This window comes from Lepidothrix coronata, unplaced genomic scaffold (genome assembly GCF_001604755.1).
Source record: "Lepidothrix coronata isolate B3197 unplaced genomic scaffold, Lepidothrix_coronata-1.0 Scaffold9, whole genome shotgun sequence".
NCBI classification, from domain to species: Eukaryota; Metazoa; Chordata; class Aves; order Passeriformes; family Pipridae; genus Lepidothrix; species Lepidothrix coronata.
The window spans coordinates 2,368,773-2,393,933 of record NW_016690189.1 but is presented as its reverse complement, the minus strand read 5'-3'; the positions used below and the strand labels follow the sequence as shown (position 1 = coordinate 2,393,933).

Sequence of the window (25,161 nt, the reverse complement as noted above, 5' to 3'; positions counted from 1 at the left end):
CTTGCAGTAGTAGTGACTCTTTCAGAATCAATTTTATACTCACTTTCAATATGGCCTTCAAAGAGAGTTTGCTTTAGCCCTCTGCACAGATGAATTTCACCCTCCACGCTTACGTAGATAATTGGAAAAGAATATTAGATTTCTACAGCAATTATTACTGGTAGTTACATATGTTTATCTCAATTAGTACTGAATTAGAATCTGTAGACAGTCTCATCTCCTCTCAGCTACACTGATTTTACAATGAAATTGAATGACATTAGAATGGTAAGATGAGGTAAAGAATACGGCCCAGTATGCCTTTGCTATTGACGTTACACACTTTTATGACAGATATGACATAGGAAAAATAAAAATACAAAAATTAAAAAAAGTTGTTGTTATTAGTAATAATAATTTTATTATTTTTTCTTGCTTTTTTCACTTTTGTTGAATACAGAAAATATGAACTGCAGAGATTAACTAGTTTACATGAATGACAGCTCTACTTTTTGCTTAAGGAAGACCATATGCTTTGCTAGATTTAAGAGCCCCGTATAATTTTCTCCAGAGCACACAGCTATCTCAGAACGACATATATATTCTACATACATGGAATATCTGAATTTCAGCTGGCTGTACAGCTGAATTATATGTTGTCTGTAGAGTCTGCAAAAAGCCTCAAACATAACATCCAACCATGAGGTGCAACCCGAAAAAAATTTAAAAGTCAAGGAAAAATAAAGTCAAGAATGTGGAACATACAAATAGCTGCAGTGTATGGAAACATATTTGCTGAGGTTTTCTGAAAAAGCTGTAGATGAATCAGTGAAAAATGCCCTGGAAAAAGGAATAAAAGGAAAGTATTAGATCTGATCTTTAAAACCAGACTGCGTGATACTTAAGAGCAGAATTGAACTGTAAAACCTCTGCATTTCACTAAGAGGTCAAGAAAAAGTTAGAGTTAAAGAGGGATCCATGACCAGAAAGAAAATGCTGAGCAGGAAAATTTAAATCAAGAAGAGGAGACTGGAGCCTATCAATTTGCCTAGAACTACTTTGTTGCTAATAAAGAACTGACTTAAATATTGCTTGCTGAAATCAGTGTATTACATTCTGCAGCTATATGATTTCTTGAAGAGTCAAATTTTCAGACAGTCAACTGAGAGAGAAAAAGAGAGAAGCAGCATGTTGGAGAGGAGGGTAGTTGTACAATATCAGAGACAGGGAAGGAGAATGCAGCTTTTATCTCGCTTTACTTTTTTCTGGCTTATAGTTTTCAGGTCCTTAGGAAATAGATTGAGAGTCTGTCCCCAAGGAAGTTTGCCCATGAGGACAAGACCACAGCAGGCAGCTGGAGCCCACGCAAATCCCCTCCTTAGACATGAGTCAGGTGATCCAGCCAAGCTCCCACATGGCAACTATCTATACAGGGCTGATGGTACCAGCACTACACCAAAGCACAACTGAATCACTCGTGTGAGTAATAAAAACTCAAAGACTGCTTTTGAAGTGCACTCTGAAGAGTCAGCCATATTTTCAAACCCAGGAACCTAAAATGTACCCTGGATAGTCACACAGGCTGTCAATAGGAAGGTATAAATTAGGTGCCAGGTAATCAGTCATCCACCTACTTAACTGCAAATCTTTCTCTGGCAAATCTTTCATCTTGACTACCAGATGTTGTCTTTTGTTCTCAATCACATTGCGCCTGCAAATTGTCATTGCATGTATCTCATGCACTGCTGTATGAGTAAATCTGACAGATACTATGCAAATATCTCCGATGGAAATCTGTTCTGAAAGATATTAAGAACGGCACATTGCTGCAGGCACCTTACAGCTATTACTTCTTGTGAAATGCTGCTGACATCTTTATCAATAAAAATGGAAATAAGAACCCTGAGTTGGCTGTGAGACCGCCCACCATAAGAAGGAGACATTATAATTAGAAAAGTGCAAATCATGCAAAATTTGAAGTGCATGAGGTTTGGTGACCCTCTCAAACTATATTTTGTTTCCTATAATTAGTTGAAAATAAACCCCACATTTTATCCCCAAAGATTATTCCATTTAAAGCAAAATACATATTGCCTTTAGCTAAAGAAACCATGGAAAATAGTTTATTATCTGTAATAGCTTGGTTCCTAGAAGTTGCAACTCTGAACAAAAAAATTTTAGTCTTTGTATCTTCAAATGCTGCACTTGTTTTCTCCCAAGAGAAAGGATATTGTGCTACTCCAGGTTTTCACATCAAGGAAGTGAACTTTAGGCAAAATGGACAATAAGCACAAGGCTTTGTTCACTGTCACACAGAATCACAGAATGCTGAGGAATGTATGTACCTTAAAGATTATCTAGTCTCAAGTCCTCCATGTGCAGGATCACCTCCCACTAGACCAGGTTGCTCAAAGCCTTATCCAGCCTGGCCTTGAACAACACCAGGGTTGGGGCATCTACAGCTTCCCTGGGCAACCTGTTCCAGTGTCTCACCACTCTGACAGTAAAGAATTTCTTTCTCATATCTAGTCTGAATTTCCCATCTTTCAGTTTGTACCCATTACTCCTTGTGCTGTCACTACGGTTCCTGATGAAGAGTCTCTCTCCGGCTTCCCTGTGGGTCCCCTAAAGGATAGGCGCAAATGTGGAAGGAAGTGTAGGGGCAAATGGCAGCTGGTGCTTTTGTATGTCACGCTGGCCTGACGTAGTCATGTGTAACCTCCCAAAACAAAGGACCCTCAGGAGCTGTCCCATTTCTTTGCTCTTTTCCCTCCAAGTATCTGCACGTGCCCCGTTTGTCATTACAGGCAGAAACATGGGTGTTGCTACAGGTGACACAGAGGTCGCACGCAAGGGCTGGCAGCATCTTCAGCCGAGCTGCCCGACGCAGCCGCAAGGCCACTGACTCCCCCACCTCCACTCCCACTTCCACTCCCACTTCCACTCCGGCACCGCCCATCCCGCGCCGCTCGCGCACACGCCCCGCCCCCTGGAGCTCTCGCGAGGCTATGCTAACGAGCAGCCACCGCCCCGCCCCTCCGGTCCCCGCCCGCCCCGCGCCCTCCGGCTGGGCGGGTGAGCGCGCGCGGCCGCGGTGCGCTGTGGGATAGTGGCGGTATAAAGTGTACGCTCGGCGCGGCCGGGGCTGAGGGGGCTGGCGCGAGCGGGGCATGAAGATGGCGGACGCCAAGCAGAAGCGGAACGAGCAGCTGAAGCGCTGGATCGGCTCCGAGACCGACCTGGAGCCGCCCGTGGTCAAGCGCAAGAAGACCAAGGTGAAGTTCGACGACGGCGCTGTGTTCCTGGCCGCCTGCTCCAGCGGGGACACTGAGGAGGTGCTGCGGTTGCTGGAGCGGGGCGCCGACATCAACTACGCCAATGTGGACGGGCTGACCGCGCTCCACCAGGTCGGTGCGGGGCTGATCGAGGGAGGCCTGGCCGGGTCAGGCGGGCGGGGAATGGGGGGGCGAGGCCGGCTGAATGTTTCCCTCGGCGGAGGTGGAGGAGGAAGGGGCCGGAGGCGGCCGCGCTCCCTCCGCTGGGGGGTGTCGGGGCGGGGAGGCGGCGGCGGGGTCGGGCTGGGACAGGCCGGAGGGGCCGGGGCCGAGCCCCGGGGCCGGCGGGGCTGCAGGGGCGGGAGGCTGCACCCCCTCCCCGGCGGCCGGGCGTCGGAAGGGGCGGCTGGGCCTCTTCTCTGGCGGGGAGGAGATGCCGCTGACCCCTTTCGCTTTCCCCTGTTGGCAGCGCCTCCCTTGGAGGGCCGGGGGCAGCGGGCCCTGCCCTGAGGGGGTTGCGGGGTCGGGGGCAGCTGCTCCCCGGCGCGGGGGGGGGTGACTGCAGGTGAGGAAGGCGGACTCGCTTTCCCCGCTGCCCCTTGCCTGGGATCCCGGTAGCAGTTCCCTGCGTCCCCCGTCTCCACGGTTCCGCAGCAGTTGAGCCGATTAAACCCCGCTCGTGTGTGCGAGCAGGAGTGGGGAGAGACGGATCATCTATTTCTCTCCGGTTTCTATGGGGAACCAGTGTTTTGTTCCTTATATAGAAACGCGTATCAATAAGAGGCTGCTTGTTTTCGTTACCGATGGCTCCCGCCGCAGTGGGAAAGCTGAACTTCAAGGGAAGCAGAGCTCTTACATTTTTCTTCCGTGCGTTGGAAAGTAGTAAAAAACCCAATCCATATCGCTTTGTTCTGGTTGTGAGTATGTGGGAGGGGGTTGGTGCCGAGGGAGATAACTTTCACTTGGGGCAGGGGGGGAATGGAAGGGAAACTGGCTATGGAGTTTCCTCAAAATGGATGCTTTGTGCATGTTGAACTTCATAGCAGTCTGATTGGAATCTCAAAACGTTAGCCAAATAAGGAAAGACTGTGGCAATCCGGAGATAATGCGGGTTTGCCTGAATAGTTTTTTTTCTCTAGAAGGCCAAAAGCTTCCACACAATATTAGATTCACTGAATATTTGGAAATCAAAAAATGATCTTTGACAGGCTAGCTTCTCATTCTTAATTTTAGAAGTTCTTCATTAGTTTAAAAAAAAAATCTTAGTGATTATGAGGTGTAGGTTGATCAAGTAGAAATTTTCCCAAAATGATTAGGTGAGGTAGTTAGGATATTGTTTTTATGCAACTTTTCTCGCATAAACCAAAAATGAGATGGTTAGTTTATTTTCTGCATTCCATATAGATTTTTCAAGGGTGTGAGACTCCAGAAATACATAAATTGCCCTGCAATTATCTCCTCCTGAAGATAAAAGTTTCTATCACTCTTTGCTCTGTTTCCTGTGTATGAGTTGTCACTTGCTCCCCTGTAAAGGGTGTTGGTTTACTTTCAGTTGTGAACTGAACTAGAAGAATGAATGTGTGTTGTGGTTAAGCCTGTCAGCATGTTACTGCAGCACAGTTACCTGACTGCAGGCTAGCCCGTCACTTCAGTATGAGTTTTATGTATTTATCCTCCTCTAATCAAGTTATGATTGCTTCATGCTTCCAGGGAGCTCTGTACTAGAAGTCATACCTTAACTGGTTAGATCCTTGGGTCTGCAAGTTACTGTACTCCAGTGATTGGTAGTGATTCGTAGGAAAGGATGACGTTTGGCTGAACTCTATTGTTAGAATAAGAGATGGCGTTATCTCTCTTTACGAAGTCCAGATGGCATTTTCAAAATGTCTTTGATACTATATACAACAAAGCTTTCATCAGGATAATTCTGCACTTATTCTCTCCTTTTTACCTGTAGTCAGCTTGCCATTTGGAAGATAAAAGTTGAAGGGAACAGAGGCAAAGATTTACATCACTTCTAAAATTCTTACTCTCCCACCCCCCCTTTAGTGATACCAAAGGGTCTTTTCTGCTTTTATGATATTGAAAGCAAATAAGAAGATCGGTTGTAAAGTTATAATCCTCTTGAGGCAGTCCCATAAATGAATGTTGCCTGTTGCTATTTAAAAAAAAAGGCATATAACAAATCCTGCCTATAACCAACTCTGAATGGTTTCACTTCATTATTATCAATAAATCTTATTTTCCTCTAGTATGCCATATAAAAGGTGCGAGTCAAACATGATGCAGTCTATAACATGGATTCATTTAATCAGATTTGGCTGTGGCATGATCAAAGCTGTGTCTCTTCTCAAAGGAAACTTCAGAAACTTGTCATTCTTCCTCACAGTTTTGACTGACTGATGTCAGTTGTGTCAAAGTCCATGTTGTTGTGTTTCAGACCGCTATGGTTTGCTGTTGCTTTGTGGGTTTTCGGTTGGTTGGTTTTTTGGTTTCGTGTCATCTGTCAGATCCCATGTAGATGTTACTGCTTCGCAGGAATAAATTTATCGTAGCAAAGAGAAAATGATTGTACCTCTTTGGGTTGTGTCTTTTTTTTTTTCTTCCATCAGTTTTTTTTTTTTTTTGCAGTTATGGAGGGCAAATGCACATGTCTGAAATAGCAATAGAGTTAAATATTTAATATACTGTTTAGCTTCTGATATTCCTGATGCATATGGCAGTTATAGGAAGAGACTTCAGCTGTGTTTTCTTTTCCATGGCCCAGGTAGTTGGAAGTGCTGAGGGGGAAGTACCATTAATCCTGAAATTCTGATAGACTTCAGATCTGGTCTTTAGTGGAGCATCAAGCTTTTACTAAAGCCATTAGCTAAGCTTTTCCTTTATCAATGGGGTAGAATGCCATCACCATCAGAAAGCTTTATGTGGAATTGTTTCTCTTTCTGCATATGGGAAAGAAAAAATTAGTTGACTTGGTAACTCAGTTGTGGAAGGGGGGGATTATATTTGTAGGTACCTGCTTCATGTCTTGACACTGCCAATGAATAATTCTGATTTATATTTGCATGTGCATAAATGAGGGGACTTGAGTGCATCATATCTGAGGATAGGTCAATTAAATTTGAGATCTTGCAGAAGGGGAAAAACTTGTCATTATGTGATTATTATTATTCCTGTAAGTAATGGTGTCAAATGTCACTTACTTTAAGAACTTGTTCTAGCACAAGTTCTCAGATTAGGCCTTTAGCACAAAGGACCAAACTGTGTGTACCACTTTTCTGTCTCAGAGATATGTGCAATGTAGGATATTGCAGCAGGATAATATGTACTTTGCTGCATAACCTGCATTTATATTGTGTGCATGTGTCTGGAAGATCAGAAAACTTACTTTTAGATTAGACCTTAAATTTACAATCAGATGTCAATGTTTACAATGCATTACTTTACTAGAAGTTGGTTTTCAGTGTTGCATTCGCAGACAGTTGTCATGCAGGATGAGATCTAACTTAAAGATAAGTGCAACTTTTCTAATCTCCTTAACAATTGAATGTAATGGGAACTTGAGATAAAAAAGAAGCCCAAAGGTGAGCTGTGACCTTGCAGGTTATTAGTTTCTGTAGAGTGTGGGGGGGTAAAAGTGTCATATTCTGAAATAATGTTAAGAAGAGATAATATAATATTTTCAATAAAACCTGGTCCCTTCGAGGGCAGAGGTATTTCTTCAAAGTGGTGTTCAGTTCTGTCATCCTGAAAGCTTAATACCTATCCTTCCTCAGAGTTTAGACTCTCTTCTGCTTTCTCTGGCTTCCATGAAAGAGGACTTGTTTCACTAGCTCTGAGTGGAATTTATTGCTTAGGTGGCTGAAAGTAGTTCATCTAGAAGTTATGTAGAGCTTTGTACAGGAAAGAGGAGCCCACCCTTTCTGGGCAGCACATGGGAAGGCTGTGTGTAGTAGGGAGGGACCATGATGTGGCCAGTTTCCTGGAAGCCTGGATTTCCTGTGCACGCTGCTCCACTGGGAGTATGGGATGTGCACTGTGGAGTACCTGCACTCTCCTGATAAAGGAAGTGGCTGAGATTAGGCTGTGCTTAGGTATGACAATTTATGCAGCCTGCTTTTTGACTGCCTTTATTCTTTGAGGCTGCTCAGACTTAGGAGATAGTAACCTGGTTTTTGGCCTCATTCTCTCTGGTGAGAAGGTGAGTGCTGCAGCCTAATTCCACTACATAGCATGAAAAGAACATGTCCTGATCTTACTTCTTCCTAGGGAGGGTACTGCTTTGGAGCTAAGGTAAGGGAAATTGTCTTGGCTGTTTATGTGTGGGGATCATCGAGTACCTGTAGGGGGTGTTACTGGTGAAGGCCCCTGCTCCTTGATGAAGGTTTCATGTGCTCTCTGTTCATCTGGGACAAATACAGTTTACTTAAGCAATATTCCTTAAAGTCTGTCTCTCTGTATCAAATAGTGGTTTTCTGCAACTCCTCAACTACTAAGCTGAATATGAAGGTCAGACTGTTTACCAACATTTACATAGCTACATATCAGTTTGCAGGCAGAGCAGTCTGTAGTGTTAAGTACAAGTTTTGATTTGATGCCACTGTTGTAGGACTCTGCTGCGTTGATCCTTTGGTAGTAATTAAGGTGTTATGTGTTTCACTGAAATCTTCCCTTTTCTAACTGAGTAAGGACAGGTGTTGCTGTCTTAATATTTCCTTGAAAAGTTCTGTCAGGACTTCTATTGGCATATTCTTAGTACTTGATATAGTAATGAACATTGTTACAGTTGGCATCAATTGTCCTTGTTACAACACCCTTTCAAACACCGAGTGATACCAAAGGTACATAAAATCTACCAGCACTGGATCCATTTGCCTTAGAACTTGAGAAGAGGGCATTAAGTCACACTGTTGGGATCCTTTTTGATGAATGTTAACGTGGGTCTTGTGTTTGAGTTAACGTGGGTCTTGTGTTTGAGTTAACGTGGGTCTTGTGTTTGAGCTGCGGCCACAGCATGTCAAGTCATAAGAGCAAAGAACAGGTTGTTACAGTCTTAAATCTGTAAGGTGTTTGCATCATAGCAGCAGCACCTCAACAACCAAGGGTAAGGAAGGTATGGAAATAGCTCAGAGCTATCCTAGTTAAGTTGCACTCTTTGGGAGGGGAAGCAACCTTGCAATCACCAAACCTCCTAATGCTCTCATTGTAGATGTTCTACAACTGAGAATTTTGGAGAAATTTGCTAACCTTGTATTATTTTATCCTGGCTTTTTTTTTTTTTTTAAGTTTTCTGTCTGTGCAACAAAGCACAGAGAAAAAGAGTCTTGAAATAATGGTAATATTGACTTCACTTGGTGATTAGACTACAGAGGCATATTTGTTTAAAATCCCTTTTGTAATAGGAGTTGGTTCTTGTGTGGGCCATAGATCTTTCTCTCTGTAGTTACAGTAGCTAGGTTCAGATTGTACAATAAATACTTGTTAACTTTCTACTGATTTTTGCCATCTAAGTTTTTTTTTTTTACTCTTTGAAATGGAGGTAAGAAGAGGAGAAAAAAAAGGTGTGATTTTTCATAATATACTGTAAGTATAATAGTGAAAATCTTAAATGCATTCAAAATAATTGTGTTCTTTTTGGTGTTTTATAAAAGAAACAAATAACCATCTCTTCACCTTTTTAAGTGTATTATTTCTGAGTGGTCTGTCAAGTCTGAACCTGGGATTTCTATGTTTTCTTTTCATTGCTATGGATATTTCTCGTACACAGATAGAATAACCCAAGTGAATTCTAGCATATAGAAATTATTAAAGTATTTAAAGCCAGTTTCCATGTTAGCATAACTGACAGATTTCTTAAACTTGCTAGTCATGGGGGAAGAGTTCTACATTCCAATGTAAGGATGAATTCAGCTGGTAGGGCTTTGGTGTTTACTGAAGCTAATGTTCAGGGACAATTTCTGCTGGTCTATAGATATGAATTTCACTGTAGCATTATTGCTGCTTTTATAGTAGAGCTTTGTCTCTGATTTTCTACATATTCTGGTCTGGTTTCGGTATTAGTAGAACACATTTTCATGATAAGTCATCAAAAAGCACCTTGTAAGAGTAGATGAGATGTGCTCTTTTATGTAAGAATCAAACTAATGGGAACATGGTTGAGTCAAGGCCTTTTTGATATTAGCTTTGTAGTAGCAATAATGCTATTTTTTACCAAATTACTGAATTTCAGTTTGTTAGCTAAATCTGAGGCTAGGAGACAGAAGCAGTCTGTATAAATCACTAGTAGGGATACCACTTAAGTCTTCTGAGGGACCTGTATACCAGGTTTAAGAATATATATTAAATTTTAGTTGGAACAGATAATTTGACAGGGTCCTCTCCAGTTCTTTATTTGTTTAATGCTTTCCTCATACTCTCACTCTGTCAAAGTTATTACTTAGCCTAGTTAGACACTTGCTGCAATCCTCTCAAAACTTGAGAGCCCAATAATTGATAGCCTCTCTCTGTGTGATTGTGTCTCCAAAGGCTGGACTCACACCATGTGAAATTAAAGAACATGCACATATTCTGGCAAATACTGAAATTTTATCCAGGGATATATTCAGATGAGTTAGATTGAGACCAACTAATATGCTCTGAAAGGAACGTGGTGGTAGTTTTGGGCAACTGTAGCAGGAGTACACCTTTTCTGGAATTCTTGCAACCAAGAAATTGTAAATTATATCTTTACTGCTGTACTGTAATATAAATATAGTTTATAACATGTAAGACATGTGGCATATGAGGACATTTGCCTAACAAATATTATATCAGTGCTCAACAATATATTTTTCTTCATTGATCTGGGCAATGGTGAAATGCAGACTGGAGTTCAGCTGCAAGGCAGTGGAGCCATCCGTAAGCTGGGCAGCTTCTAATGCTGCTGGATGGGTGGTGACATTCCAAGCTCCTTTACTTTCCTATATGCATTCTTGAAATGACAGTCAATGGAAAGCATGGCATAAGAGTGGCAGCATTCCTCAGCTGTTTCCTTTCTAGTAGTTTCAAAACTGTAAGATAAAACAAGTAGGCAAAAGATGGTCAGGGTACTTGAGGGTATGGGGGAAGCATTGTTTGACCTTTTTTTTTTTTTTTTTTTTTTTTTTTGGCAAGACCTGGTACCCAGCTTTTCTGTTTTAGTTGTTTTTTGAGCTCACTGAATCAGCCTCTGTGCTTATCCTGGAAACACTGAATCTTTTGATGGCTCTTTCACAAAACCAAAATTAGAGCAATATGATGAAGTTTTCGAACAAGACTGTTTCCCATTTATGCCTGTGTTAGCACTTACCCATTAACAATATATTTGTTAGACCAATGACTTCTAAAGGTCTGTTAAACAGAGTGAAGAGTGGAGTTGGCTTTATGAAGAGGGTGAAACCCCTGAGAAAATCTTAACCACTAAATGTAGCCTCACTTTGGGGCTGCACACAAACTTAGGTTTGTCTTCAAGACTGCAAGTAAATAGTTCCTAAACTACCTTTATTTCTGAATATTTACATTTGGTCTGTAACTAGCACATAACCATCTATTTTGATACTAAATTATCTGTAAGCTGTGGTCGTTAGAAATGGTTCTAGCCCCTAAAACCTTCTATCTCACTGATGTTTTTTTATCTTTTATTTTTAAATCAGACTGAAATATCCTTTGATTTATTTTCCTATGTTACGATTGTAATTCAGGCTCTTGAGTTCAAACTATGACAGCTTGCTTTAATGTGACTAGTAAGCCAGCCAGTGGTGATTACTATGCAAGTTTTAGTTCTGGGGTGATTATTTATTTAGTTTTGCAGTTTCTGTTTTGCCATACTGACAGTGAAGCTAGAAGAGTAGCCAGAGTTTTCTGTATACATACTTGAGTATTCGAGGTTTCCTGTACATCAGAGAATTATGTGCGAGTCTTGGCCTGTGTTGTGGATCTGAAATATATATATTTTCACATGAATTTCAGTTTCCTGGGGTTGTCCCAAGTTTTAACAAAAGTACTGTTTTTGCAGTATGTTCACAAATATATGCAATTATACTTGAATAAGTAGGCTTAATTAAATGAATAATCTTAATGAAATCAATTAGTTTTCCAAAAGAGTGCCTCCCCATCCCAACAATGAAACAATCCAAAACTACTTGTATTATCTCCTCAATCAATTTGAATTTTTATTACCTTCCCTGTGTTCTATACAATATAAGTAACACTGCTTATTGTCGTTGCATCATTAAATTATTTTTTAGCTAGTTATGAAAAGTCAGTGCTTTTAAGCTTGTTTTGTTAACCTGTTATTTGAAAATGCTTTTAAACCTGGTGCTTTAGGTTCTGAACTTGCTGCAAATTTGGGCAAAAATTATTTACCTTAGGTTTTAGTCAAAGTGAAAAGTGAAAGTTACGGTGACAGCATTATGTCTGTGGGCCAAATTTGGACTTGTGTTATTAAGGCACAATCTCATTTCTATGAAATTGTATAAAACAATGTCTTCAGAAAACTTGCCAAATTTCACAATTTGCTACCACTTTTACTTTGTTCAACTACTGTAGCAAGTTGAATTATTTTAAGTCCTAACAATAAAGATTTTTTTTCATGAGGAGTCTGTACTTTGTCTCCTACTCAGTAGAAAATGAAAGTAAAGTGTGTTACCTCTGAAAGAATTTTTGTGTAATGTCACTTTCTCAGCTTCTGAGTGTAGCAGAGCAGAGAGGGTGAGTTGTGCTAACACGGACTGGCAGTGGCTTTTTGTGGATGAATTTCTCTGGACATGGCTTTCTGGTCACTCATTGTCTGCTTGCTTGCAGACAGCCTAGCAAAATGCTTGGCACTTGTGTGTCCCTATAGCTATGCCTGGATATGTGTAACAGTGGGACTGAATACTAGCACTTGGATGGTGCAGTGCTTATTGGGTATTGGTAGGCCTAGGAAGAGAAGCAGCTTTCCTCCACCTCTGTAAAGGAGTAACCTAACAGATCTAGTGGCTCTTGTGCTTAACACTTCTAAAATACTTGTAAAATACTGAAGGTGGGCTTTGGCCTCATCTATCAAATATGACTCCGAAGAAGGCTTATGAAGTTACTGTATAAACCAAGTTTTACCTATAGCTGTATGTAAATATAGCAGCGGTGACTTTAAAACTACTATTTTTAAGGAAAATACAGAACAACTTGGTGTGAATGCCAGAAGATACATTATATATTTTATGTTTTATCAGTTAGCCATGTAAGATGTGGGGGTGGGGAGCTCTGTCTCAATTGTTTTCTCAGCAGTTGAAGAGATTGCTGTACTCTATAATACAGTAAAAAAGTGTTGATGGTAACTATAACAATAGCATTTGAAAGCTCAAGTGGCTGTTAGGACCTGACTGCTGCAAATAAATATTTTTAGAATTTTTTCTGCAAAAAACCTACTCATATGAGAATCAGTGTACCGGTGAACAAGTTACCATAGCTTTCTGAAGCATGATCATTAGTAGGTTCTATGGCATAGGGAACATGGAAATGGGAGTTTTTCTGGATGTATATGGAGCAGTTCCTGAGAGAAGATCAACTGTTGGGTGTCAGCTTCAGTTTGACCTATAAAAACTTTACAAAAGCCAGAAAAGCCTACTAAAACAAAATGTGTGATTAATAAGATGGTGGCTTTTAAAAGCTGTTGATGCTATTAATGGTTTGGCGTCCTTTTTTTGAGTAAGTGACCTGCCATGTCAGGTGCATATGCTGGATTAAAACATAAAACCACAAAAGCGGTGGCATGGAAAAGCTTGCATGATAATATTCTTATTAAAGACGTTTTGCTTTTAAGTTGGTTTGTACGTGTTTGTGTTTTTTTTAATTTGATTTTTTTTAAAAATTTGAGTTGTTTGGGTTTTTTTTTTGTTTTAAACAACATATAAATTAAAAAAGCATTAGTAAAAGTTGAAGACATGCAAGCTATGGGGATTCAAAGTGAAAAACCAAACAGCACTTAAATGTAACTTTCTATTAAGGAGCATTGGCATCAGAGCCATAGTTTCTTCAGTGACATCATTCATCATCAACTACTCAGAGATATGACTTGAAGAGCTGATGTGTAACTTGCCCCTTTTTGGAGATCCTCCAAGGACTTAGTATCTGAGCAGCTGTTTGCTTACCTGCACAAGTACTTAGTGTTTTCAGGACAGAAAATCTCATGACTGCATTTGGAAGGCTTTCTCTTAATTTCTTCTAGGATTTTGAGCACTTTTCATTTGTTCTCTGTAATTACCTAATATTATTTTCTATTGCCAAGATAAATGACTTAAATATGTGAGAATTTTCTTGGGTTTTTTTTTTCCCCTGTTCATTTTGCTTTGTCATGTTTTGCTGATAATGTATTTGGTAACATGCTTTGCATTCTATTAATACTTGGAGGGTGCTTATGCAGAACTTAAGTAACAGCCTGAATCAACTGATTTGGACTGCTTTATTGCAGCTTAAACTGCAAATATTACTTGGGTATTAAGCTTTAGGTCAGAACCTTCAATTTCTAAAACAAATATGGTTTAAAATCTGGCTTAAGATGTTTTGCAGTTGAGCTCATGCACGATAGGCTGTAAAACTGAGGAGTGTCACTTAGGTAGGAGTGACATCACTAACTTTTTATCAATACACTTCTGTGCTTATCTTTAGTAGCTGTCTGTGATTCATGAGACCCATATTACATCGTACAGTTGCATAAGTTTCTCTTTTAAGAAGTTCTACTACCTAGAGGAAGTTGGGCATGGGGAGAGTAGATTCCCTCCTTGCTTGAAACACTGTATTCATACAACAACAATACTGTTGCCAGTTTAGCAGAGAATGCAGAGTGGAGGGAAGTTCTTGCTTACAAGACTATGCTAATACACGATGAGTAGCAGAGTGATGGTGGTCTGCTGGAATAACTAGGCGAAGGTAATGTGTCTGCCCCACTTTCTTTGGGTGAGTGGAGGGGATGAGAGCAGCAACTAATTTGAAAATTACACCTGGCACAGTGTCTAAACTGAAAATTACAATAGGGCCACAAGTTACTGGCTAAATGGGTTGGTCTGTCATGCTGAGAAAATCCTCTCTTTAGCCATCAAGGCACGTGTTTCTGTAGTTGAGCCGGTGGTTCTGGCTACTTTGCTATCTTGGATTTGAATTGTGTGTTCTGATGCTTGTTTAACCTGGGGCTTTTGACTTGTCATCAGGCGTCTCTGTCACATGTAACGTCCAGAAAAGCAAGAATCAAAGGGAAGTGCTGCATCTCACTGAATGAGTGGAAAAGGTCAGATTGGACAGGTTACGGTAAAAGCTGTAGGAGCTGCAATATGAAGTAAAGCTCACTGAAATACTCGTGCAGAAGATGCTATAGTTACAAGCAGCTATAGTCAAGAAAAGTTACATTTTTGCAATGGAAATAGATATCCCTTATCAGCAGGTATCAGGGGGTTATAGATTAGAGCAAACTCAGTGATTTTGATTGTTTACTTAGCTTTAGAAGCATTTGGAGATGTCAAACTCTTTGATCTGTTTCACTTAAAGAACTTTTTGATTCTATCCCGAAGAGTGGTAGTGTATTTTTAAAACAAGCTGTTGTGATGGTTATGGTGTAAGTGTATGTATTTTCCTCCCCTCCTACTTCGAGTGTAAGTTACATTCTATGGTTAGTAGTTCTTAACATCTTGAGTGTCTTTGCAGCTATTAGGAGGAAATGTTTTCATACCATATAGTTTATTGACTCTTGTGGTATCTCTTGTGTTAAGGATCAAATATGGAGGTGTGCTGTAGAACCTAGATGTATTGTAGTGATGTAATGAACCTGTAATATCACCATGTCTTCATACTGTTTTTACTAGAGTTTACAGCTGCTAGAGTCACTGTATGAATAGTACAGGTGCTTAGGTTGTTAATAGTGCTCTTCAGCCATAAAACAAAGAGTTAAAATTTCGGCTTTAATTGTCTCTGAATCTTTGCAGTAAACTTCTACAGCATTCTTTTTGAGCTTGGGAATTCAAGTGAATGTCAGCAGTATTTTTTTTTTTTTTTTAGAAGAATGTTCAAATTGGCAAGCTTTAACTTTGTACTCTTCATTTTTGCATTGAGTTTGACCTGTGATTTCAAAATATGTCCCACATACAATGAAAGAATTCAGAATTTTTTGTATTGTCACAATTCAGTCATATATTATGCCCGTAGTTGTAACAACTTGTTCTTCCACCAAGTGCCATAAATCAGTAATCCTTTTTTCCTGAGTTCTTTCAAAGGACTGTGGATATTCTGCACTTGCTAGTTGGCAAACATACGTTGAGTTGTACAGGCCACTCAGTTTGGAGACAGAGAAGTCTTTGACTGCGTGAAGCCAAAGTCCTGACTCTACATTACTCTGATATGGGATTATTTAATTTATAACTTCATCCAGCACTTGAGCTAAAACTGCTAGAAGTAGATATAAAATTCTCCAGTAATAGCTGAATCTCAGTAGTAAAGTTTAGTGCAACTTTTGCCCCAGCTGAGGAAGTTCTAGTGCACTTGCTTTGATGAACTTAGATTTTATTTTGTGCAGGTACTGGCACAAGCAGCTCCTTCAGCTTGTAACCAGCTATGATGTGTAATCAAGTATAGCCAGATTGCTCTGACCTCCTGCAAGTTGGTCTCCTAAAATGGAAATTATTCATTTTGCAGATGGAAATTGGAGCCAAGCAGCTCTGAATTCCGGGAGACAAATACCAAAGCAAATTCATAACTTTGTTCTTCTGTTCAACAACCAAATGACAGTTATTTGCCACTTGTTTTCAGTCTGTGATTCAAAGATCTTTTCTGTAAAGTCAGCAAATAGTTGTATGAAGACAGTGCTTAATATCCAAAGTTTTTTTTGTTAGTTTGTTTAAATAAGTCTTTTTTTCAAAATCCTCACTTTCCCTAGCTCCTTCCTCTAAAACAACAAATTCTTGCTATTCCCCAGCCCTCACTTCTGTGGCTGCTGTTACAGGGAGTTTTGTTAATTTGCATTTAATCACTTTTACAGATGAATGGCAGGAAAGTAGGATAGATTGCCAAATATGTGCGCACATTTTCATGCAGAGGTGATGCTGATTACCTGCAGTTGTAGAAGTTGGTGTAGAACTGCTGATATGAAAGGCCTATTAAAAGTGGCAAACTACATGCTTACAGATGGTAATTCCACGAATCTGTGCTCTGCTGTGGCTCAGTATAACTGTACTGTCTAGGTGAAAGGTTTACTGTTCCATGTGCGGTTTAGCTTTGGAAATAAGACAAAACCTGGGTGAAATTGTATTAGTGCTATGCTACTGTTCTGTGGTGCTCCCAGGGAACTACTTATTTAAATTTATAAAACCATAATCTAACTGTTGTAGAAATCTTTAGTCTTGTGTTGAAGTTTGCTGTATATTTCAGATTTTCATGGAGGCTTCCAACTAGCACTACTTCAGGTTTAGTTTTTGACTTACAGGCAAAGGCAGAGCTGGAAATATATGCAGGCAAACTACCAAACAATTCTGCCAACATGTTCCCAGGGGTCCTACGTAAACTGGAAGAAAAATTATGCAGCCTCCTTAAACTGCAATCCTGGTAGCCATATTGAAACCTTGTCTTTGAAGAAAGAAGGATATTGTGTTGTGCCCTAAGGCTGCAAAAAACCTAATACAGTGGCATAAATAGGCAAAATGGTAAGGATCTTTTCCCAATAGGCAGGTCACACTATAAGTTCTTTTTGATGAAAAGTGCTTTTTTGGAGGACAGTTAAAAAGGTGAAAGACAAAGTAGAGCTGTGGTTTGATGAAAATTACTAAAAAAAAGTACTTCTACTGGTCCTTGAAGACAAAAACCTGCTGTTGCACAGGTTTCACAACCTTTTAATTTACCTCTCAAGGAGTAGACATTGAGTGTGGTACTACTTTGTTATGAGGTGGGCTGTATTTAAAGTATATAAAGTACCTTTAGATACTGGCTGTTGAGTACCTAGTGGAAGGCTCTACTACTTCTGCCACTGAAGTATCTGGAAGATATTTGTTTAACCTTTGTCCCTTTGCCTGAATACTTTTAAGTGAAACAAAAATGAGAGGGTTTTCTTTTACTTTAAAGACTTTCTTTTTTTACATCTGAGTTATGTGGCTTTAGATTTATAGGGTCTAAGGAATTCTGACTTCAAGTCCTTGGCCACAGAAGGCAAGTAAATATTTGGAGACAGGATACTTACTACAGTAGTGTACCAAACACTCTTCTGGTTCTTGTATTCTGGTTGGCCTCTTTTTTTTGTTGGTTTTTTTTTCCCCCTTCCCAAGGCTACCTGAAGGAGTAGAATGATTTTTGCTCTGCACCTCTTTTAACTTTGTACATTTAGCCAACAGTTTTAGAATGCTGTTTGATATTATATTGGCCATGATAGCTTGTAGTGTGGTCTTTCTTGTTTTAGTCAGTCCAGGCAAGGAGTTTCTCTCCAGTCTAAATGCAAGTATGCAGGCTTCAGTGTGCTGAGCAGGGATGGCTTTCCTCAATCTATTTCTGGATGTAAGAGCTTACTTTTTTTGGCAGGTAGGTAGGCACGTGTTGTGTTGTAATCTTTCCACCTACTGCAAAGTTAGTCTGGACAGATGCTGTGTGGTCTTAGTTCCTGAAAAGTGTGATATGGAAGCAGGGAAACTACTGGAGAGGAGGAATGGCAGCAGCATACCAAACAGAAAAGGTTTGTTATGGAAAGAAAGTAACAAGTTTTGTTATAGCAAAGTATTCTTTGTTCTGCAAAGCAGAAATGTAAAATGCAGTTGCTAACTTTCAATGCTGTATAAGCAAGCAAATATTTATTTAATACATGTGTTATCTTGCATTACTTTCCTAGAGTTTTCAGAAATCTTATCTTAGATTGTCTTGACTTTTTTTTTAAAAAAGGACATGTGAACAGGTGAGTAAGAGAAGAGGTGGGGGCACTGGCTTGATGAGAAATGAGTTTGAAAAGGAGAGGGTTTTTTGTGGGTTTTTTTTTTTTGTTTGTTTGTTGTTTTTAATGAAAGTGTGGTTTAGATTGACTGCTTTGAATAATGATTCTTAGAATTGGATGCAGAAATTTAGATGCTCAGTATAGTTCTTCCAGGAGTATTGTTTGGGGAGATGGGGACTTTTACTGGTGTGCTAACTAATGCTTGTCTGCCTGTTTGGGGGGTTTTTGGTGTGGGGTTTTTTTTTTCCTTTTTGAAGACTCTGCTGGTTTTTACTACGCTCAGGCAGCTTTTTGGCTACTGAAGCTGAAATCTTTTCCAGAAAACTTGAATTGCTTCACAGATGTGGTTATAGATATTTCTGGAGGTCCTGGTGCATGTTTAGAGCTCCTGGGTGTTACAGTAATACAGGAACTTAAGTGGTAACTGCTGTACTCAATAGCTTTTCTCTCATGGTGTGCCTGACATACAGATACAGGAGTAATTCCTGATGAAACAGTGGCTTCACTTGTCCTAGGCTCCATATAGACCCGTGGAGGCATCGTTCCTGCTCTACAGTGCATCAGACTGGAAGATATGTATGAAGTTTGGCAAGGAAGAATACAACCAAATATATAAAATGTGCTTGCTTGCATTTTAATGTTGAATTCTTGTTGAAGAAAAATAAATTTTATTACTTATTATATCATTTTGTCAGACATAGGTTGTACTTCTTCTGTATCTGTACTTCTTCTGTACCTGGTGAATTGAGGGGCACTATAGTAATATTGGGGGGGGGAATTGTCCACAGTTCCTGGGCTGTTTGATGTTTGCTTTGTGGTGTTTTGTTTGTTTTTTTCCTTATCTGATGAACTTAGAGTAGTTGGGTAGACATAACTATTCAAAATTTCTTTCGAATGTGATAGAGTATCTTTCAACAGTCTATAGTTTTTAATAAGTTTTCATTTATGTAGAGCCAAGTTCCTAAAGTAATAAATTAAAACTAAATGGTTGGTTACCTTCTAGAAGTTGTGATGGTATAAGTTAAGACACCTGGTGGCAAAAAAAAAGTCCTTGAAATCCATCCAAAAGATGTTAAACTGTTGCTATGTGTTACTTGATGGCAAAGAAGGCATGGGTTAAATTTTGTATATTGGTATTGTAAAGGTTTGGTTTTTTTTTTTAAAGTAGATAGGCTCTTGCTTCAAGCTCATTGTAGTTGTGAATTTCAGCAAATTTTATCTTGCTTTAACCATAGTTCTGTAGTTGTGATGTTCTGAACATACTTAGACTGAAAGCATCCAATAAAAATAAAGGTAGCTTGCAGTAATGGAAAAAATGACTCAGTACAAGTTGAGAACAGAAATTAGCCAAAAGGCAAACAGTAATCCTTAAAACAGCAGCTAAGTTTAAGCACTTCATAAACTAGATTTAAGATCATTCTGTTCTTCTGGTTTTCCAGTTACACGAGCACTTCAGTCGTAGTGTTCGTGTGTTATTTTTACTAAAATTTCCCAGTTTTGCCAAACCGATTTCATACTTGGGTGTACTAGGATTGATCTACTACCTTTATTTAAGGACCATAACCCAACACAATACAGTAATCTGAGATTAAGGTACGATTTAACTGAGGAAATTTATACCACACACTTCAAAATGACACCTGAAGCATAAGGGTGCTGCCAGTTTGTCTTCTGCCAATAGCTGCATATTTCTTTGGAGTAACAAGGAGGTTGCTGGTGACAAAAGGGCCATCAGCTGTTCAGCTTCTCTGGTACTAGTCTGCATGCCAGAGTTCTGAGATGTAGATCAATTTTCAAATGAAAGAAATAACCCATTTCCTTGTGAGCAAGACAAATCATGTATTGCAGTTCCATATTTAACCTTCATTTAGACCTCATATCTTCAATTCAAGATGTTAAGTACAGGGTAATTTTAAATATTAAGCATCAATAGGGAAGACTGTTGTAATTAGGGAGTCATTGCTTCATAGTTGTGAGTGACACTAGGTCACAGATGTCTCATATAAAGAATTGATGTTGATCAAATTAACAATAAGGTGCTTCTTTCCTTGGATTCTTATTTAATTCAAGCTGTTCTATCTGTACCTTTGCCCAAAGTAAAACTAATAAATAGAATATTTGTCTTAAATTACCCAGTCATATTCTGCAGTGTTATACTCTTGGTAGATGTGTAGCAGGTACCTACCAAAAAAATACCTGGAACACAGCAAATGTTTGTTTTACAGACAACTCTTTTGTTACCTCAGTGCTCCCTAAATATGCTTATAAATAACATGACAGGAGCTAACTCCTGATTTTATGGCATCCAAATGAGCTCCAGATCACTGAAAACTGGCTTTGTCATTTGGTTTCTTAAGAGGAAGTGAAAATTAAACACAGCTTATTCTTAAAGTTCTTAACTTTTTTCAAGGCGATAATTCTCAGTTTTACACTCATTTTACCTTCCCACATTCACTCTTTGATGATGTTGGCTCCTTCGTGAATGATGTCTCTATTATGCAGATGGTTTAAAGCACAAGCATGCACAGACTTCTTCCCTAGATAGCATTAGCTTTCCAAATAAGAATGGGGAAATTCTGGAGCAAGGGCTTTGGCTTACCTGTAAGGCATTGGCCACATTTCAGTCCATCAGTGTTTTCTAGTTTCATTGTTGGAGTCCACCTGAACACAGTGATTTAAAACATCAGGAAAATAAACACAATTCACTCTTTTTTGTTGTCCTATTTGTGATAAAATTGATTTAAGTTACACTTGATAACTTCTTAGTCAACTATTGCTAATCCTTCTTTTAAGAATGTTGTTAATCCATGTCTGACACCTTCATCGGGAAACCTCAGTTATCAATGCTTGTCTAAGAAACAGTGATTAATTTATTTACAAGTCTTTGTAGGCTTCTAGTGCGGACAGTAGTGAGCACAGACACAAGAACTGGATGTTGCTTCTACACCTGGAAACACTTATACTCCTCTAAATCCCACAATTTCAGAAGAATTATCCATAAGGCTTGCCCATCTGTGGCTCAACTCTACAGCTGTCTTGGAGCGTTCTTTTTCAGTGCTCACATTTAAAATCATATATTCTAGATTCTCCTAAACTATAGCTGTAACTTCAATGGATCTTTCCAGTTTTTCCCTATCTCTAGAACAATAAACAACTTCTATCCACGCACACAGTTGGTATCTGTTTTAGGTAAATAAATTGCTTAGCAAAAGGAATTATCTGTGGTAATAACTAAACCTGTTCTACTGCAGTACTTATCAAAGTGCTGTTTCTGGTCTCTTGGATAATTATATACTCTGCTTTTGGAATAGTGTGGTTAAATGCAAACTTCCAGAGCAGCAAGGTGGTGTGATTGTATTTTGTCTCACCACTGTTTTTACTTGCCATCTTGTGGGGCAACTTTGATACAACTCAGCTCTTTCTTCAACTTGGTTAATTACCTCCTCCATTCACAGATGTACTGGTGTCCTATTTTTCATTAGGGCTATGGGAAAGGATTTGCATAACCATCTTAAAGCCCTTTTTTCTGAAACTCAACATCTACATTGATTTTAAGGCAAATTTATACATATTTGATTGTTAAATATATTAACAAAATGGTGTTGTAGAAAAAACAAAGAACACCCGCAAAGTTACTGGAAGCTTCCTGTCCAGAAAGTGACAGCTAGTCTGGATCTGAACTTTTCTTCACTTTGAGCTTGGAAAGCTGGGGCTGCATTCTGCTTTCACAACTGTGTACTCTGCAGTTGAGATGCAATTTTGTGATTAGAGTGAGGATGAGCACTGCCCCAGCATGTGATCAAGGTCAGCTGTTGTTAGGTTTTGAAAGAAGAGTGCTTGTTTTCCTTTGTGACCTTACAAGGCTTAAAACTTCTAAGCTGTCTCTTATTAAAGCTTTTAATTTGCCCTGACCTGGATTTTCATTCTTCTCCTAAATGATTGGAAAGGCTGGTGGGCTGAGTTTTGTTGATAATCGGTTACCTTCTCCTCTCACAGTTCCTAGGGCAGCAGGAGTGGTATGACGAAAAGGAAAGAGATGAACTGATTCTAAAATTTTTAGCTAATGACTGCTAGTGACTGGATACAAGGTCCAGAGTGACTGTGCAGCATCAGCTGATGCCTGTATAGAAACCCACTCCTTGCACATTGTGGCTCAGGATGTGTAAATGTAAAGGATGTGGCTGTTTTAGCAGCCTATTCTTAGACTTAGTGATTTCCTTGGAAAGAAAGTAGTCTATAGCCCAGACTAACTTGGATAGGGAGAAAACTTACTTGCCATCTCATTTCCTTCTCCCTTTTGCCTACTAGCACATTACAGAGGACTTTGGTGTGCTCATGTTATTAGGTCTGCAGCATGCTACAGTTGTGTTGAGTCTTTTGCCTAACCTGATTTAGTCTAATGAGTAAGTCCTCAGCAGAGCAGTAATAGGTATTTTCTGTGCCATTCCTAAGGCCAGGAGTGTGTTAATGTTATGTTGCTTCAGTGTTGGCACTTCATATTTAGTATGGGATTGATAGAGAATAAGTTTGATTCTAGAAGTGTCTCAGTATTGAGCCCTTCCAAATGAAAGATCACCATCCCAGCTGAGGCATCCCACAGAGGCAATCTCTGCCCTTGAAGATTTTTTTTAAATAGAGCCAGTATATTTGGCTTTTTGAGTCCAAGCTCACATAAAATGTGCTTTTAGCGAGTTGATACCCTGCAGAGCAAAAATATAGTTGTAGCTACTATAAAGTTATCTGAAGTATCTTGGTATAATGATATATTTTTCTGAAATAAGCATGCATTTACTTTAAATACTTAGGGATGTAGATACTGTGAACTACAGTGCTGTCGTTGTTATAGCCTAAATGCCTACTTAAGCACAGTGCTTACTCATTGACAGCTCCTGTACATTCCCATGCTCATTCAGTCTTCTGTAGAGAAGTTTAATTTGTTCACTTGGCAAGTCATGTGGTAGATGAACTTGCAGTTGGAGTGCAGTAACTTCTAAAATACTGTTATATGAACTAATTGAGCAGTCCATTAAATTACTGCTTAGGACAACTCAACATAAGATCTTGAGAAGTGGAGTCTTAGCTCTCCTCTGTGGATAAAATCACATAAATCTACAGCTTCTTATGGGATCTTTTTAATTTGGGGGAATACTAGTCAAATGAATTCCAAACTTGAGTAGAGGTGGTTCTAGATTCACAGTGGAGCACATAGGTTTCAAAGGTGTTTAGTACTGAGGGCAAATTTAAGATCAAACTAAAATTTCATCTTTTACACAAATGTAGTTGTCATCTCTCCTCTTTGTGTGTGTATTTTTATATTTTCATGCTGGCACATACCTCTAACTTAGGCTTTTTGTATTCCTGTATTTGTCTGTCTAATCCTAAAGTTGGTATATATCTCTTTCTTGCTCTTTCTTTGAGACTCATGTTTCCTTCCATTGTCTTGAAAGCTCCCTTCCCCTTCTCAAGTGGAAGCCCTGCAGTCCTCTTTATTTTGCACCACTGTCTGTTCAAGAATGGTGCTTTCTCTAGTTCTCCCTGTCCTTTCTCTGTAGACTGTGTATTACCATCTCCTTATAAGCACTTGCTTGTTAGAGTTATTCTTGTTGGAATCTGGGCTACAAATAATCTTTCCATGCAGCAAGTTGCTGTCTCAGATGTATGCAGGCTGCAGCCAGTGGCTGGCAGGGAGATTCATTTGCTGTCAGACTCCTGAATTAGGCTTTTCTGGTACTTTTCATGCGCACCAAAACCAAGGGCATTGTGTTTATGAATGCTGCCTGCAGTTTGGAAATTGATCTGGTCTTGATATTATGTAAAGAAATGTATTCAGTTGAATGTTAAGCGGTAGATTCTTCTGGAAGGCTACTTACATGAACTCGGTTAAGGCGAAAGTAGTGCTGTATCTGTAAGGTTTAATTGTAAAGTGTCTTAAAAATGTACTGCAAATGTTCAACTTAACTATAATATATAAACTAAATAGACTGCATGGATCTGATTTGTGTAGGCATTTTCCTTGGGAATCCCAGTACCTTATATGGTCAACTTGCTTTGTAGTTCCAGTGAAATGAAGGCAGCCATCCAACAACAGGGAAAAAAAAGCCAGCCTGGCTGGCTTTAGCTTTGTCTATAATACCCTGTTTCTTGGCCTCCTTCAGTAGTACAGTAGCTAATTATTAAAACTAAAAGTGTGCAAGAGCCTATGTAGCAAGTAGAAGAGATTTCTTTTGTAGTTGTGACTTTATACTTAAGATTTAATGTTATTTTAGTAAAGAGTAGCAGTATATTGATGATACAGCTTTGTTGCATAATGTACTATTACCATCATGTAAGTTGTTGTGCCTTTACTCAAGCTTGTTGTAAAGTGGTGATAATTCCTGTAGCTGTTACAGACAAAGTTTAGCCAACAGAATCCAGCATGCTTTTTTCTGTGTATTTGGCCTGTTTGTTAACTGCTTGAATCCTAGCATGTTAAGGGTTGGAGTGGACCTTAGAGTTCTTTATCCACTGAGTGGTCCATCCATCAAATCCGTGTCTCTCCAATTCAGAGATAAGGATATTGGTGGAACAGTGTCAAATGCTTTGCATAAATCCAGGTAGATGATGTCAGTTGCTCTGCCCCTGTCCACCAATGCTGTAACCCTGCCAGATGCTAAGAGTTTAAATAAATGCCCTTTGAGGCTTGCATATTAAGGGATTGCTTCAGAGGAATCTGCTTCAGGTTCCTATGGAAAGAGCATCTCAGTAGAGTAGCACCAGTCACTGAAAATGACAAGTTTGTAGTTGAGGTAAGCTACCCTGCATTTACTCTCAAGTATTAGGATGCACATAAGCTTTACTGTAATGTTCCTTGTGGCAATTTGTACACCTGTACTTTAAAAAAACCCTCCTGAATGAGAGGCTAGACTGTTAAACTTAGTCATATCTCTTTATTCAGATACACAGGATCCTGTTTTACAA

At 39.4% G+C, this 25,161-nt stretch overlaps 1 protein-coding gene across 3 annotated transcripts in view; it reads left to right on the top strand.

Moving 5' to 3' along the window:
- The first annotated feature begins 3,039 nt into the window (after positions 1–3,039).
- PPP1R12A (protein phosphatase 1 regulatory subunit 12A) overlaps positions 3,040–25,161 on the top strand; it is a 117,971-nt gene continuing 95,849 nt past the window's right edge. Inside the window, exon 1 of one of the 3 annotated variants that reach the window (XM_017804397.1) lies at positions 3,040–3,386. In XM_017804397.1, coding sequence (XP_017659886.1) covers positions 3,150–3,386 — 237 coding nt within the window. In that variant the 5' untranslated portion in view covers positions 3,040–3,149. The remainder of the gene's footprint in view (positions 3,387–25,161) is intronic. The other 2 variants (XM_017804396.1, XM_017804395.1) reach the window with 2 other exon arrangements.